The 17,203-nt window shown below is 40.6% G+C and overlaps 1 protein-coding gene across 1 annotated transcript in view; it reads right to left on the bottom strand.

Moving 5' to 3' along the window:
* The window catches only part of LOC109424591 (neuronal acetylcholine receptor subunit alpha-7-like), a 953,623-nt gene that overhangs the window by 239,623 nt on the left and 696,797 nt on the right, over positions 1 to 17,203 (bottom strand). Inside the window, exon 5 of the mRNA XM_062844539.1 lies at positions 1,270 to 1,450. Coding sequence (XP_062700523.1) covers positions 1,270 to 1,450 — 181 coding nt within the window. The remainder of the gene's footprint in view (positions 1 to 1,269; positions 1,451 to 17,203) is intronic.

Below are 17,203 nucleotides of genomic sequence, written 5' to 3'. Positions count from 1 at the left end.
GTTAATGGCTAGAACATGATGCAGAATACGTTCGACTTAGATTTTAGCACTTTGTAGAACATAGAATTTCCAGATATATTAACTTGTTTTATGAAGGTTTTAAAGTCGACATAAAGGACTCATAGTTTTCAAGACATCCTAGAATTCGGAGAAGAGAAAGGAAAAAGAAACAGAAATGATAGTATAAGAGAAAGACCACAAGCTTCAAGTTTAAATTTTGATAAAAAAATCACTATACATAAAACCAAAAACGTTACTAATATATGTTGGAAGTTGGAACGTCAAATTGTGTTCCAGCATCATCGCACCTATTTTCAGTTGTCATTCATAAGCTTCAATCAATATCAATCGAAAGCTACGTGAATAATCAATTGAATAATTTCCCAAACGGAATTGTCTCGCCCCCATCCCCCATCATCAATTCAGGAAATCATTTCAATTTATCGTAATTACATCGCACTGAATCGATTTGTTTGCCGGCTTTTTGTGCAAACTTTGCACAAAATCAACTATCAGGTTGAACCTGGATGCACCCGTCGTCGTTCGACACAATCGTACACCCTCCCTACTGGATGCTGACTGCTCCATCGTCAACGCCGCCATCTACCGTCGTCCGTCAGACAGATTGGATCGTTTAGTTTTAATTGAATACACCTCACTTTCCTCACCCATAAAATTGAGAAACTTTATCGCCCGGTTGTCAGTCGTCGTCGTGCGGTGTGCTGCCAGCCGTCGTCGTCGCGGTCAACCGACTGAAGGAATTTATATGTGGGAAAAATATATTTGTGCACTGAAAGAAGGGAAAAACTACAAACAAAAAATTTGAAAGCTGTTAACATATTAAAAATGAGTCTTGTATAATTGTTATTTTTATAAAAGCATGACTTGAAATAATGCGAACATTTGAAATGGATTCAGATATGATGAAAACACCTAAAAAAGGTGAACTTAATTCAAATTTAATTCACATGTTGTTTTTATATTTGTTATTTTTCTTCCTGTTTTTATTGAGTACTTTCAAGAGTGTTTTTTTTTTAATTTCTCCACTTATTTTACTTTTATTTTCTTATTTTTTATTTACTTTTATTTTATATTATTTTGTACTTTTTCACTCAATTTTAATATTTTTTTTTAAATATTTTTGTATTTTTTATGCATTTTGTTTTCTAGTTTTTTAATAACTGCTTTCAAACTGATCACTTGAATTCTCCCTTCTTTCAGTGCACATTGCTCATTACACCCCCTTCCAAGTTGGAATTTTAAACCTACCTGAAACCCATCGTAGGTCCACGAGCCGAACTTCATCTCGCAGCGCTGGTCGTCGAACGGGAACCAGGTGATGTCGATCTTGCAGGTGGACTTGAAGATGCCGGGCGGCACGTACAGGCAGGAGCCATTGTTCCGGACGACCACGTTGGTCGGGTAGGTACCGTCGAAGCCCTCGTCGGCACTGCGGAGGTGAGAGGGAAGAGAAAAAAAAAACAAAGGGAACGAGATGAGAAAGTGTTGAAAGATGGTTGAAATTGAATGTTTCAATGAGAGGTAACTTTGAGGTTCATTGATTGGTGATCTGAACGAACTTAAAAAGAGAACACCATTGATTATTTACTGCTGTATTTGGAAACTTTTTGAGACAATCCTGAAGCAATCTTATTAATAATTTAATCCGTACACACCCGGGACGATCTACTTTTGGCAGAAATGCAATATCTTCTTTGTTTTTAAACATTTTGCCCTGGATTTTTTTTTATAGTCAAGAGAAATGGTTGTGTTAATGAATGTATGGTACTTCCCCCCTTTGCACCCTCCCCCTTTTGCTGGTAGCCGAAAATACGTGGCTTTTTTTTTGTATGTTTTTGTAAATTCTACATGTTTTTACTCAAATTTCATCTTTTTGTTAATCATCAATAGTTTTCACTGATCCTTGACACGCAATAGTTTGTTGAAGTTTTGATCCAAGAGCTATGCTAAGGCCTCCAATGTACTCAGAGGTATGTGTCACAAATCCAACATCCTATACTAAATTTTATATACGATGAATCATCACAGAATATAGTCAACAGTACTCAGAAAGCCTCAAAGCACTCCTAGAATATTCATGGTACATGAATTGGGTGATCTAGGTCATCCAAACTACTCTGGAATTCATTTTCTTAAGATCTACAACATCTACCATCAATGTTGTTCACTCTGTTCATGAAATTTAGTCACGTAATGACTCGTAATGCTACGACCAACTCGATATTGTGGTAGTTGGACATTCCGTAAAATACAAATGGCCTCCAAAACACTTTACGAAATTTGGGTTACGATATCTACATACTGTATCATGCTTTAATTGTAAAAAATATTCGTGAGATGTAGTCTATACTGCTGATGAAGCCTCAGTGCACAACTATAATGCTTTTGGTACATTCATGGGGTATTCCAGGCTTTCCAAACTATTTTGGAATTAGGACCTACAAGGTCCACAGGCTTTTGTTTCTGTTCACTCTATCGGCATAATTCTTTCACGGTTACGTCTGTTGCACCTCATAATATTGCGAGTATCTCTATGTGTTGCTATTTGGGTGTCCACTGACTGGTATTCAAATAGACCCAATGTATTTTAAAGTATGGGTCGCAATATTCGTATGATATATTTATTGTAGCGAATGTTCGCCGAATATGATCTGCGATACTCTTAGAGCCTCGGAGTGCATTTCTGATAACTTAGCAACTTCACTTGGTGAACTAGGTCATTCAAACTATTCTGGAATAAAGACCCTCAAGCTCCACAAGCTCTAATGAATCTCTTTACTTTATCGGTGTAGCTCCTTCAAAACATCCTTCAGGAATTCTTCCAAGACTTTCGCCAAGAACTCCTCAAATAATCTTCCTAGGTATTCCTTCAAGAAATTATGGAAGAATTCTTCCAGGAAATTTTCAAGAAGTTTCTAGAAAATTCTTCCAGGAGTTCCTCCAAGTATTCTACCAGAAATTCCTACAAGATTTGCTCAAGTAATCAAGAATTCCAGCAGGAATTTCTTCAATAATTTCTCCGAATTTCTCTATAAAAATTCTGCCAAGAATTCCTCAAAGAATCCCTCTAGGTATTCTTCCAACAGTTTCTCCAGGATTTCCTCATAGACCTCGGCCAAGAAATTCTCCAGGAATTCCTCCAAGAGTTTCTCCAGGAATTCCTCGAATAATTTCTCCAGTAATCCGCAGGTAATCGTCCAAAAATTCTTTCAAAAATTACTCCAGAGATTCATCCGAGATTACTTTCAGACATTTCTCTAGAAATTCCTCCAGGAATTCGTGAAGGAAATTTTAAGAATTTCCTACAGCACTTACTTCAGGAAATCCTGCAGGAATTCCTCCATGGATTTGTTAGAAAATTTCAAGAGTTCCTCCAGAATTTCCTTCATGAATACCTCCAGGATCCTTCAGTAAACCATTAGTAATTCCACAAGAAAATACTCCTGAGATTACTCTAAGAATCAGTACGAGAATTTCTTAAGAGATATCCTCAGAAATTCCCCCAGAAGTTCTTTTCTTAAGGAATTATGGAAAAATTCCTCCCAAAATTACTCAAGGAACTAATTCAGGAATTACTCCAGGAACTCTGTCAGGAATTCCACCAGGAAGTTCTTCAGGAATTTCCCTTATATCTTCAGGAATTCGCCCCTAGAACTCCTCCAGGAATTCCACCAATAATTCCTCAAGAAACAAGAATTCTTCCAGGAATTCCTCCAGAAAAACCCTACAGGACCTATCCCAAGAATTTAACAAGGGTCCTGATATGACTTCTGCCAGGAATCCCTTCAGGAATTTCTCCACAAATACCCCTAAGATTTTTTTCAAGAAATTCCGTCAAAAATCCATTCAAAAAATCAATCACCAATTTCTTTATGAATACCTTCAAGATTCTTCAGGAAACATTCAGAATTCCTCAATAAAATACTCCTGGGACGACTCCAGGCATTCCGAGGAACTGCTTCGAGACTTCTCCAGATATTTCTCCAGAAAATCCTCCAGGATTTTTTCCTAGAATTTCTTTAGTTATTACTAAAACAAGCTTCTGCTATGAATTATTCCAAGAATCCGTCCAGGAATTCCTCCAGAAATTCTTTCAGGAATTCCGACAGTAACTCTGTTAGGAATTTCTCCAAAACCTGCTCCAATGCTTCTGTCAAAAATTACTCCAAAAATCCCTCCAGAAATTTCGGCAGGGATTCCTTTATAAATTGCTCTAGGAATACCTCTAGGGATATTTCAATAAATACCTTCAGGAATTCTTCCATGAAATCTTTGTGAAATTCATCCAGAAATGCCTACAGGAAATTCCCCAAAGATTCCATCAGGAAATCATCCAAGAACTCCTCCAGGAATTCCTCCAACCATCCAGAATTCCTGCCAGAATTCCCTTCTATGAATAACTTCAGGAATACCTTCAAGACTTCTTTTAAGAATTCCACCAAGTATTCATCTAGGAATTTCTTCAGGAATTCCTTGATTTTTTTTTCTCGAATTCCTCCAAGAATTCTTACAAAAATTCTACCAGGAGTGTGTCCAAGAATTTCTTGAAGAAATTTCTATATAAAACCTGCAGGAATTCCTGGAGTACTTCATGTAATTCATGTAGTGTGAAGGAATTTCAAAAGAACATCCTGGAGGAATTCTTAGAGAAATTGTTATAGGATTTACTTGAAGAAGTCCTTAAGGAACTCCTGGAGAAATTTTCGAAGTTTGTTTTTTTTTGTAATTTTTATTTCCTTGAGGTATTCCAGGAGAAATTCGTGGAATAATCCTTGTAGGAATGCCTGGAGTACTTCCTGGAATAAATCTTGGAGGAATCCTAGAGCAATTCCTGGAGAAAACTTTATGGTGTTTTCTGGAGGAATTCCCGGAATATTTCTTGCAGGAATTCCTGCAGTATTTCCCGGATTAATTCCTAGAGGAAATCCTGTAGTTATTCCAGGAGGAATTCGTAGAGTATTTCCCAGAGGAATTCCTGAAACAATTACTGGAGTACTTGCTGGACGAATTTCTGGAATATATCCTGGAGGTTTTCCTGGACGGATTCTTGGCGAAATTCTTAGTAGGATTTTTGAAGGAATACCTGGAGAAATTTGCTGGAGGAATTTTTGGCGAAATTCTTGGAGAAGTTCCTGGTGGAGTTCTTGGAGGAATTCTGGGAAGAAGTCTCGGAGCAGTTCCTGGAGAACTACCTGAAAGAATTCTCGGTGGAATCCCTGGGGTTGAAAAAATCCATTGATATATTCCTGGTGAAATACCTGAAGGGATTTTTGGCAGTAGTCTTAAAGAGACCCCTGGTGAAATTCTTGAGGTGGCCCCTGTAGGATTTTTTAGAGGAATTCCTGGAGAGATCTTTGAAATAATTCTAGGCAGATGTTTTGGAGGAATTCCTGGAGATATTCCTTGGGGAATTCTTAGAGGATTTCCTGGTGGAGTGCCAAGAAGAATTTATTCAGGAAAACCTGAAAGAGTTCCTGGAAGAACTCCTGGAGTAATTCCTGAAGAAGTTTCTTGAGGAATTTCGGGAGGAATTTTCGGCGTAATTCCTCAACAGTTTTCGGAGGTATTTTTGAGGAAATCCCTGAAAGGATTCTCGGACGAATTCTTAGAGTTATGTCAGGACTTTTTTTTGAAGAATTACTAAAGGATTCCTGCAGGAGCCTAGGAAGAATTTGTGGAGCAAATCCTTGGAAGAATTCTGCGAAGATTTCCTGGAAAAGTTCCTGGAGAATTTCCTGTAGTAATTTCTGTTCGAATTCCTTGAACAATTTATTCACGAATTCCTGGAAGAATTTCTGGAAAAATGCCTAAAAATAATCTCAGAGTAATTTTTGGAAGAATTTTTGGACAATTTCCCGGAGGTTTCGGGAGAAATTCTTTGAGGATTTTCTAAAGAAATTCCTTGAAAGCTTCTTGGAAAAAACCATAGAGGAATTCTTGGAGGAATTCCTGGAGAAGCTCTTGGAGGAATTTCTGGAGGAATGTTTTGAGAATTTCTAAGAAGAAGTCTATTAGGAATTCCTGGAAAAATTGTTGGAGGAATACCTATAGGGATTCTTTGAGGAATTCTTGTCAGAATTTTTAGAGTGGTATCTGGAGAAATTCTTGAAAAAAATCCTGCTGGAATTTTTGAAGGACTTCTTGGAGAAATTCCTGGAGAGATTTTTGTAGGAATTTCTGGTAGAATACTTGGATGAACTCCTGGAAGAATTTTTGGGAAATTTCTTGAACAATTCCTGGAAGAATTCTTCCAGAATTTCTTGAAGGAATACTTAGGAAGATTACTTGAGAAGTTCTTGGCGGAAGTCTTGGAAGAATTCCTGAAGGATTTTTTGGAGGAGCTACACCGATAAAGTAAAGAGATTCAGTAGAGCGTGTGGAGCTTGAAGGTCTTTATTCCAGAATAATTTGAATGATCTAGATCACCAAGTGAATGTTGCTCAGTTATCAGAATTGCACTCCGAGGCTCTAAGAGTAGCGCAGATTATATTCGGCGAACATTCGCTACAATAAATATAACATAAGATTTACGGATATTGCGACCTATACTTCAAAATACATTGGGTCTTTTTGAATACCAGTGGACACCCAAACAGCAACACATAGAGATACTCGCAATATTATGAGGTGCACCAGACGTAGTCGTGAAAGAATTATGCCGATAGAGTGAACAGAAACAAGAGTAGACCCTGTAGACTTTGAAGGTCCTAATTCCAAAATAGTTTGGAAAGCCTGCAATACTCCATGAATGTACCAAAAGCATTATAGTTGTGCACTGAGGCTCCATCAGCAGTATAGACTACATCTCACGAATATTGTTTATAATTAAAGCATGATACAGTATGTAGATATCGTTACCCACATTTCAAAGTGTTTTCGAGGCCATTTGTATTTCACGGAATGTCCAACTACATACCACAATATCGAGTTGCTCGTAGCATTACGAGGTCTAATGGACATCAACGTGACTAAATTTCATGAACAGAGTGAACACAAATGATGGTAGATGTTGTAGATATTAAGAAAATGAATTCCAGAGTAGTTTGGATGACCTAGATCACCCAATTCATGTGCCATGAATATTCTAGGAGTGCTTTGAGGCTTTCTGAGTACCGTAGACTATGTACTGTGATGAGTCATCGTGTATAAAATTTGGTATAGGATGTTGGATTTGTGACACAAACTTCGGAGTACTTTGGAGGCCTTATAATAGCTCTGAGATCAAAACTTTAACAAACTATGATGGGTAGTAATACATTGCGTGTCAAGGATCAGTGAAAACTATTGATGATTTGCAAACAGATGATATTTGAGTAAAACATGTAGAATTTACAAAAAATACAAAAAAGCCACGTATTTTCGGCTACCAGCAAAATGGGGGAAGGTGCAAAGGGAGTAGGTTCCATGCATTTCTTAGCACAACTATTCCCCTTGTCTATAAAAAAAATCCAGGGTAAAATGTTTAAAAACAAAGAAGATATTGCATTTCTGCCAAAAGTAGATCGTCCCGGGTGTTTACGGGTTAAAGAAATACAAGAAAAGGCTGCACGTAGGGCATGTGATTGTGTATGTGCATGACAGCATGGATCGGATCGCCATGCGGCGGTTTTAAATAATTATCAATGGTGAGAGACACGTAGCTTCGCAGGTGCCTGACAAATGCAACGACCGCGGACCAAATTTGCTGACAGACGAAATAACGGTGGCAGCCAGATGGAAGGATAATTTTAGTGCAGAATTATATCTCTATGATTCGTCTCATGGTACTCCCCTGAAACACTCCTGAGATCCTCTGGAACCCCCAAAAATCACCTGAGACGACTATGAGATTCCCTTGAACGCTTCTGAGCTCTCATGTGACTCCCCTAAAACGCCTTTGAGATCCTCTGGAACTTCCCTGGAACTCTCTGGAAGATGTTCCTGAGGCCTCATCGAAATCTCCTGAAGCGCTCTTGAGGCCCCTTACCCAAGTAACACACATGTTACATAAAAGTTACGACAGCGCAAATTTTGGTTGTATAGAAGTTTATTTTACGTTATTCCAACACAATGTTAGAATTACGTAAAATAAACTTCTATACAACCAAAACTTGCGCTGTCGTAACTCTATTATAACATGTGTGTTGCTTGGGTAAAGTGGCAGTCCCAACTAACATTTTTGCTATATGAGATCTTAAAAATACTTTCGCTAGAGCTGGGATCTCCTGGAGCTTACTTGAAATACCTCTGAGATATCATGGAGCTCCCTAAACTCCTTGAAACGCGCCTTAGACCCTCTGGAACTCCCTCTAAGTCCCATAAAGCCCCCTGCTAAACCCCTAGAACCCTCTTAAAGCACTTGAAATGACCCTGAGACTTCTTTAATCGCCCATAAGACCTCCTGCCATTCCCTGAAACCACCTTTCAAGCGTTCCTGAGGCCTCATTGTTTCCCCTGAGACCACCAGAAACGCCTCTGAAACCCCTTCAGATACCCTTGGAGACCTCTGTAGAACCCCTGAAAACCCCTGAGATGACTCTGAGATCCAGTGAACCGTATTGTACATTTTTTTCATTATCGTCGCAATGCCTATACCGTCATGACTAATGTTTTGCATACTACCGTCGCATACTACATTCATGCTGCCTTCGATGCATGAATGTCGTTTACCATGAATGAAGCATATGGCACCATGATTGTAACACAAATCAAGACGATGGGAGTACGAAATGTCAGTTTTGCAATGTAGAGCTGGAGTTCCAGTGGTTCCGAAAACTGCGAAAGAAAAATAAGGATAACTCGTGATAGAGGGTGACAGGGGCGTTAGTTGTAGTCTGAGGAGGGGAGTGGGGTGTAGTTTAGGAAGATTTCGAAGGTTTATAAGAGCACCTTTACTGGTGCGCGACTAAACTTAATTACATAGCGCAGTATCATAGCGCTATACCTTATCGGGGGCTACTAACCGGGCTAGTAAAATAGCAGCGAGGCTTTCGGGAAACATCGAGCGCTCAAATTTGGGCGCCCGATAGTTGAGCGGGAAATGATTGTGGGACGCTGTGTGATGTCTCCCGGGGCGTGAGCGAGAAACGGAAAGTCTCGCTCTGCACTTCGAGGGGATTTCGGTGAATAATGGTTCTGGAACTGTGTAGATCACTAGTCCACCCGGAACAGGTTACACGGCCATCCTGACCAAAATTCCTCCAAGAATTCCTCTGGGAATTCTTGCAGGAATTCTTCTTGGAATTTCTCCGGTGATTCCTCCAGGAATTTCTCCGGGGATTCTTTCAGGAATTTCTCCGGGGATTCATTCAGGAATTCCTCCAGGAATGGTAATTACTCCAGGAATTCCTCTGAAAATTCCTCCAGGAATTTCTCTGGGAATTCCTCCAGGAATATCTCTGGGAATTCCTTCAGGAATACCTCTGGGAATTCCTCCAGGAATTCCACTGGGAATTCCTCCAGGAATATCTCTGGGAATTCCTCCAGAAATTCCTCCAGGAATGGTAATTACTCCAGGAATTCCTCTGAAAATTCCTCCAGGAATTTCTCTGGGAATTCCTCCAGGAATATCTCTGGGAATTCCTCCAGGAATACCTCTGGGAATTCCTCCAGGAATACCACTGGGAATTCCTCCAGGAATTCCTCCAGGAATATCTCTGGGAATTTCTCCAGGAATTCCTCCAGGAATATCTCTGGGAATTCCTCCAGGAATACCTCTGGGAATTCCTCCGGTAATTCATCCGGCAATTCCTGCAGGAATTACTCCGGTAATTCCTCCGGCAATTCCTCCAGGGATTCCTCCGGGAATTCCTCCAGGAATTCCCCCGGGGATTTATATAGGAATTCCTAAAGGAATGCCTCCGGCAATTCCTCCAGGAATTCCTCCGGGAATTCCTCCAGGAATTCCTCTGAGAATTCCTCCAGGAATTTCTCTGGGAATTCCTCCAAGAATATCTCTGGGAATTCCTCCAGGAATACCTCTGGGAATTCCTCCAGGAATTCCTCTGGGAATTCCTCCAGGAATTCCTCTGGGAATTCCTCCGGTAATTCCTCCAGGAACTCCTCCGGTAATTCCTCCGGTAATTCCTCTGGGAATTCCTCCGGTAATTCCTCCAGGAACTCCTCCGGTAATTCCTCCGGTAATTCCTCCGGTAATTCCTCCGGTAATTCCTCCGGGAATTCCTCCAGGAATGCCTTCGGGAGTTCCTCCAGGAATTCCTCTTGTAATTCCTCCAGGAATTCCTCCGGTAATTTCTCCGGGAATTCCTTCAGGAATGGTAATTACTCTAGAAATTCCTCCGGGGATTAATTCAGGAATTTCTTCGGGGATTCATTCAGGAATTCCTCCGGGGAATCCTCCAGGAATTCCTCCGGGGAATTCTCCAGGAATTCTTCCGGGGATTTCTCCAGGAATTCTTGCGGGGGATTCTCCAAGAATTCTTCTGTAGGATCCTCAAGAAATTCCTCCGGGGGACCCTACAGCAGGTGATTTCCCGAGGAATTCCCGGAGGAATTTCCATGAGGATTCCCTGGAGAAATGCCTGAAGCAATCCTCGGGGAATAGCCGGAAGGAATCCCCGGAGGAATTCCTGGAAAAACCCACGGAGGAATTTCCTGAAGAAAAATCCGAATAAATTTCTGAATGAACCCCCGGAGGAATTCCTGGAGAAACTCATAATGAAATTCCAGGAGAAATTCTTGGAAAAATTCCCGGAGGAATCCTCGGAGGAATTCCTGGAGGAATTCCTGGAGGAATCCTCGGAGGAATTCTCGGTGAAATTCCTGGAGGAATCCTCGGAGGAATTTCCGGAGAAATTCCCGCAGGAATTCTCGGAGAATCCTCGGGAATTCCCGGAGGAATTCTTGGAGGAATTCCCGGAGGAATCCTTGGAGGAATTCCCGGAGCAATCCTCGGAGAAAATCCTGGAGGAATCCTGGAGGTATTCCTGGAAGAATTCCCGGAGTTATTCATGTAGGAATTCTCAGAGGTATTCCTGGATGAATTCCTGGATGAATTCCCGGTGGAATTCCTGGATGAATTCCCGGAGGAATTCTCGAAGGAATTCCCGGAGGAACTCTCGGAGCAATCCTCGGAAGAATCCTCGGAGGAATTTTCGGAGGCGTCCCGGAGGAATCTTCGGAGGAATTCCCGGAGGAAAACTTGAAGGAATCCCCGGAGGAATTCCTGGAGAAATCCTCGGAGGAATTCTTGGGGGAATCCCCGGAGGAATTCCTGGAAGGATCCTCGGAGGAATTCCTTGAGGAATCATCAGAGGAATTCCTGGAGGAATCCCCGGAAGAATTTCGTGAGGAATCCCCGAAGGAATTCCTGGTAGAATCCCCGGAGAAATTCCTGAATGAATCCCCGGAGGAACTCTTGGAAGAATCCCCAGAGAAATTCAAGGAAGAATCCCGAAAAGAATAAGAAATCCCAGTAGAAATTTAAGGTTTAATCCCGGAAGAGATTCCTGGGGAAATCTGGAATTCCTGGGGAAATTCAAGTACGTATTGCTCGAGGATACTCAGTAAAAATTCATGTTAAAAGCTCAGAGGGAATGCCTGGGGAATCCCAGAAGAAATTCTTCAAAAAAAAGGTTTCCAAAATATTTTGTTTATACCGCAACAGTATTTGGCAACGACCGGTACGCAATCCGGTAACTAAATATAGTAGCGACCGGTGTGGAAATGAGTAACTAAACTAAAATGACAACTCTGTGGGCAATCATTTTACTCACCCAGATAGTAGCCCCCGGTAAACTTGCTCTTAGGAAGTTTCAGAGGATTTTCGGCAGATTTCAGAGACATTACGAAGGCGTTACATGGCGTTTTCAGGGGTTTCCGAGGGTCTAAGTACGTTACATGGGGTTTGTGGGGGTTTAAGGGGGATTTCGGAGGCATTCCAATAAGCTTAAGAGCATTTTCGGTGGATTTCAGAAATGTTACGGCGGCGTTACATGGCGTTTTCGGGGGTTGCGGAGGATCTAAGGTGCGTTTCATGGAGCTCCAGGAGGTTTAAGGGGGATTTTGGAGGCATTCCAAGAAGCTTCAAAGCATTTTCGGCGGACTTCAGAAACGTCACGGAGGCGTTATATGGCGCTTTTGGGGGTTTCGGAGGGTCTAAGGTGCGTTACATGTGGTTTTTGGGGGTTTTGGGGGATTTCGGAGGCATTCCAAGAAGCTTCAGAGCATTTTCGGCGGATTTCAGAACTGTTACGGAGGCTTTACATGGCGTTTTCGGGAGTTTCGGAGGGTCTGGGATTTCTGGGGGTTTCAGGGGAATTTCGGAGGCATTCCAAGAATTTTTAGAGCACATGGCGTTTTTGGGGGTTTGGGGGTTGGCGTTTTTGGGGGTTTGGGGGTTGGCGTTACATAGTGTTTTACGGGGAATTCAAAGGTATTCCAAGAAGCTTCAGAGCATTTTCAGCGGATTTCATGTCAGAGTCGATACAGAGGCGTTTTTGAGGATTTTGAAAACCTCCAGTAGTGCCCATATATTGTCCCTGAAACCCCAAGCGCCATCTTTAATTCCAAAATGGCCTAGGATATCGGGTTTCAATATCATCTCAATTGGCCAGGTCCGAAAATATCCGTATGGCATGAGTCTTTTTGATTTTAAGATGTGAGCCGTAACTATTCAGTTGGGAGCTATTGACTTTTGTTCCCCTGCTCCATTGGTGGTTAGGACCCTCAAAACGCACAATTCGAAAATCTTTGTCTCTGCTTCTTCACACTTCTGGTTCCTAAGTTACATGCATGTCCCGTTCGCAGTTTTCGGAATCACAGGGGGGATTTCATTAGTTCACTCAATTTGCCAATCCACTACAATTTTGGCGTGATTAAAAAAATGTTACAGTCAGCCGTGAATGTTATTTCTGGTCACGCGTGAATGTTTTTTTTGCATGATAGTCAAGATCATACACCCACGATTATCATGTAAACTACAGTTTTTGACAGTACATTTTGGATCACTGCTGAGATCCCCTGAAACACCCTTGATATCCAATGGAACTTCCCTGTAACCCTTTGATAAATCAGCTGAAGCGACTTTGAGACCTCCAGGTCTCCAGTTAGCCTAGTGGTTAAGGCTATAGATCGCCAATCCGGAGACGGCGGGTTCGATTCCCGGTTCCGGTCGGGAAAATTTTCTCGACTCCCTGGGCATAGTGTATGATTGTCCTTGCCTCACAATATACAAATTCATGCAATGGCAAGTAAAGAAAGCCTTTTAATTAATAACTGTCGAAGTGCTCAAAGAACACTAAGTTGAAGCGAAGTAGTCAGCCCAGTGAGGACGTCGAGCCATAAAGAAGAAGAAGAACTCTTGCAGGCGTACTCCAATTCTTATTTTGATTTTTTTCCGGGAGTTTCCCGAAAAACTCTAAAGAAGATACATCAGGGATCCTGGAGATCTGCCTGGGATTCCTCAAAGAGTTTCTACTACAATGAGGAAAATTCTGTAGAGTGAAGTTGTGAAAAATAGACACGGGTTGGTGACGTTTCGAATTGACTTTAATTTTCGCAGAATCGTAACTTGTTCTGTGACATAGCGAGTTACAGCGCTAGAATAACGATATCGTTGGTTCGAATCCCATCTGAACTAAGTGGTATTTTTTCACAAACTAACCTTTCAAATTACCAATTAATCGCAGATAGTACCATCGAAAAAAGATTCAAGTTTTCGTCCAGGTTCAACTCTAAATCGTGTTCCCATACTTTTATTTCTTCAAACATCTCCCAAACCCTCCGCATTTGATGTGGTTCATCACTTGTGTCTGTAACCACTTCAAAGTGCACACTGTTTGACTCGAACGATCCAGTAGAGGCAAACCATTCCCTCATCAAACAACACCCCGAAGTTCTTATCCCGCCCAAAAAAAAAACGGACGATTTTATCACCACCATCTGAATTGCCAAGAACCCGTAGCCTGCGGGAAGCAAAAAAAAAAACAGCCGACGAGAGAACCTCTTCCGTTTACCATCGATCCGCAAACATTCGTATCGGTATAAATATTTATTCGACTCCCAACCAAACGAACGGCTGGATTCCGTTGCGCCGAGCCCCAGTTCTCGGTGGAACTTCGAGTTTCGAAGCTTTTGAATTGAAATTCTTTACGATCTTTTTCACCCGCATTAGGTTCATGCTTTTCTTCGACGTTTAGAGATGGAACCGGTGCGGCCGGTGGCGGGTATAGGTATGCAATATGTTTGGGATGGGATGCGATGAGATTGAACCATTTGGTATTGCTTATTTCGACATCACAGCCGCAGACGGACTCTTATATATCTACATAAAGCGGTTGAGCTGAGATTTTTTCTTAATCCGGTTGTCTGATGTTGGGGAAAATCAGAGCTGGTACTCTGGATACAGATGCATTCTCGTGGAAAAATGGAAAATAAATGTGCTGAAAAGCACGTTGTTGATTGAACTGTATCGGATTTAGCATGTACCGTTCAAAATACATGCTGAAAACGCAAGTAATCAAAAGTTCCGCTTTGCATGACAATATAAGCTTTAAATTTCTTAACTGGAGGTCTTAACCCGTTAACGCCCAATGTGTCTCACAATTTGAATCTTCAAATAAATTTGTTATCAAAGGTCAAATTCCAATAAAATAAGCATGTTTTGACGAAAAAAATGGAAGTCTATGGTATAGTTCCGAAATAATTCTTCATTGTAGGTCCTCAATATCTGTAAATTTTCTCATGTTATATTTCAGCACAACTTCCACGCTATTGTTATATTCTGATCCATATAGATACAATACAGTTCTAAACAAGTGAGAGAGATGATAACCACTCAAAAAGAATAGAAAAAGAACTTATAAATTGGTACAGAAGTATAACCCAATAAACGCCTAAAAGTATGCAATGCATGGTTCTTGTAATTTCATGTAATTTCGACTGCAGTGTTCAAAATTTCTATTTGTTTTACCAAATCAAATAAAGAGAGCTCACTATGTGTGACATAACCAAACGTTAAAATATTTTAGAAGTCAGATTTTACACAGATAATGATTTCTAATAAAGTAATTGAGTTTTTCCTTCAGCACCCCACAAACTCTCTCACCATACATAAACTTTTCAGAAGTTTTAAATTTGTATCCTTTGACAGATACTTTTTTTAAGGCACGGACACCGTCTTCAGCTAGATGCTGTACAGACTGAACGAAACTTAATACTAGACAACGGGCACACGGAGCATGCACCATTGGATACGGGGAGAAACTATCCTTACGAAAAGTTTCATCGCCCGGAGCGGGAATCGAACCCTCATCCCACAGCATGGTGTGTTAGAAGCTTGATGAGCCTAACCGCACGGCTACGAGGCTCCACATTCGACCTCAACTATAAGATCGGCTTCGGTGTCTCGTATTTACAGGTATTCCACTAACACGCCCAGATTCATCATCATTACATGTTTTGATATAAAATTTCAACCAGATATACTCCACACGGCTTCTCAACTTATGTTTCTACTACTCCATGATTGTTTATTCGTGATCAATATGTGGGTTTTATGGTGTTATTCTGGGCACTATCAAAGTTACATCGAAAAGATAATGTGAAATCCCCGAAGTAATCCCGGGAGGATTTACAGAAGCAACTCTGAGAGGCATATCTGGTAGAGTTATGAGGGAATCTCAGCTGAAAGCTTGGTAGGAATCCCTGAAATAATCACACAAGGAATCCCAGTAGGAATTGCTGTATAAACCCCGAGCGACGATCCCGGCTCATAGATAGAATTCCATTAGGATTCTCTGAGTATGTTTCGACAGAACAATTTGAAAGTACCGTAATCCGGGGTAACATTGATCAGAATTTTTGATCTTTCTTGAATAATTCTCTTGTTAAAGCAAACGTTACATGTTTTATATTTTTAAAACAAGTACTGATCCTCTGAGTATGTGTTAAGCTACTCGAAAAAGTATTGTAAAACTTTGAAACATGTTTAAACAGGCTTTTTATTCTAATTTTTGATTTTGTTGATTTGGGGTAACATTGATCATGTCAGTGATCAATGTTCGTTAGTGTTGAAAATACCCTTACTCACTAAATTCGGGGTCGCTGATTTAGAATATGTCATCCAAATTCTTACAAGATATGTGTATTTTGAGTTATTTTAGAATTAAAATCCTCCAAACCGCGAATAACGCCTAGAGGTAGGCCATGACTTAAGTTATTGATAGGTTACTTTTAATAAATCATGTATTTCATTAAAAAAGAGCATTTTCATAAGAGTTTCGCTTATTAAATCCAATTCTAGGGTATCATATCGAACTAATACAGTGATTTTGATCCTCATAATGAATCTAGTATTCACGCCAAGCATGAATGTTTGACAAAGTATCTCATTGCCTTACGAAACACAGTTATGGAAAAATCGATTTAATTCAATGTTTATGAAATTCAATTTTCATGAATTGCATGTCATTTAATAGCTAAATGATAGCAGATTGCAATAAACCACTCGATAGCAGAAACCGATTAAATGCAAAATGCTTGTTTGAACTTTTTATGAGGTCGGTCAAGCCGATCAATGTTACCCCGCTGATCAATGATACCCCGTTTTACGGTATACCAAAATGAATCTGTGAAGTAATTCCAGAAGAAATCCGTGAAAGAACGCTGGTTGAAATTTCTAAAAGAATCCTTTCAGGATTTTCTAAAGCAATTGTGGCAGAAATCTCTGTCGTTATTCCTGAAGGAATCCCGTAAAGAATACCTGATGGAATCCTTAGAGAGAACATGACAGGAATGCCGACCAGAAGCTGAGAAGGCATTCCAGCAAGAACCATAGAAGATATCTCTATGATCTAAGATTGCCTGAAAAGAATCTCGGAAGAAACACATATTTTTTCATATTTTTTTTCGGGAGGAATCCCTTAAGGAAAAACAGCAGGAATCCTGGAAGGAATCTTTGAAGGAATTCCAGCCCAAATCCCTGAAGGAATGCAGAAAAGAATAACTAAAAGAATCCTTTCAGTATTTTTGAAAGCAACCCCTGCAAAAATCCTTGAAGAGAACTCCGGAGCAATCCATACAGCAATATCTGAAGAAATCCCAGGAATAAACCTAAGAAGATTTTCGAAAGGAATGCCTGAAGAAATTCTGGAAAGAATTCTTGAAGGTATCTCATAAAAGAACCTCATCTCATCAATCTTATCTTAATTCTTCAACCTACTCTCTAGCCTCTACCTTACTG

Source organism: Aedes albopictus, chromosome 1 (genome assembly GCF_035046485.1).
Source record: "Aedes albopictus strain Foshan chromosome 1, AalbF5, whole genome shotgun sequence".
Lineage (NCBI taxonomy): Eukaryota > Metazoa > Arthropoda > Insecta > Diptera > Culicidae > Aedes > Aedes albopictus.
This window is presented reverse-complemented; position numbering and strand designations above follow the sequence as displayed.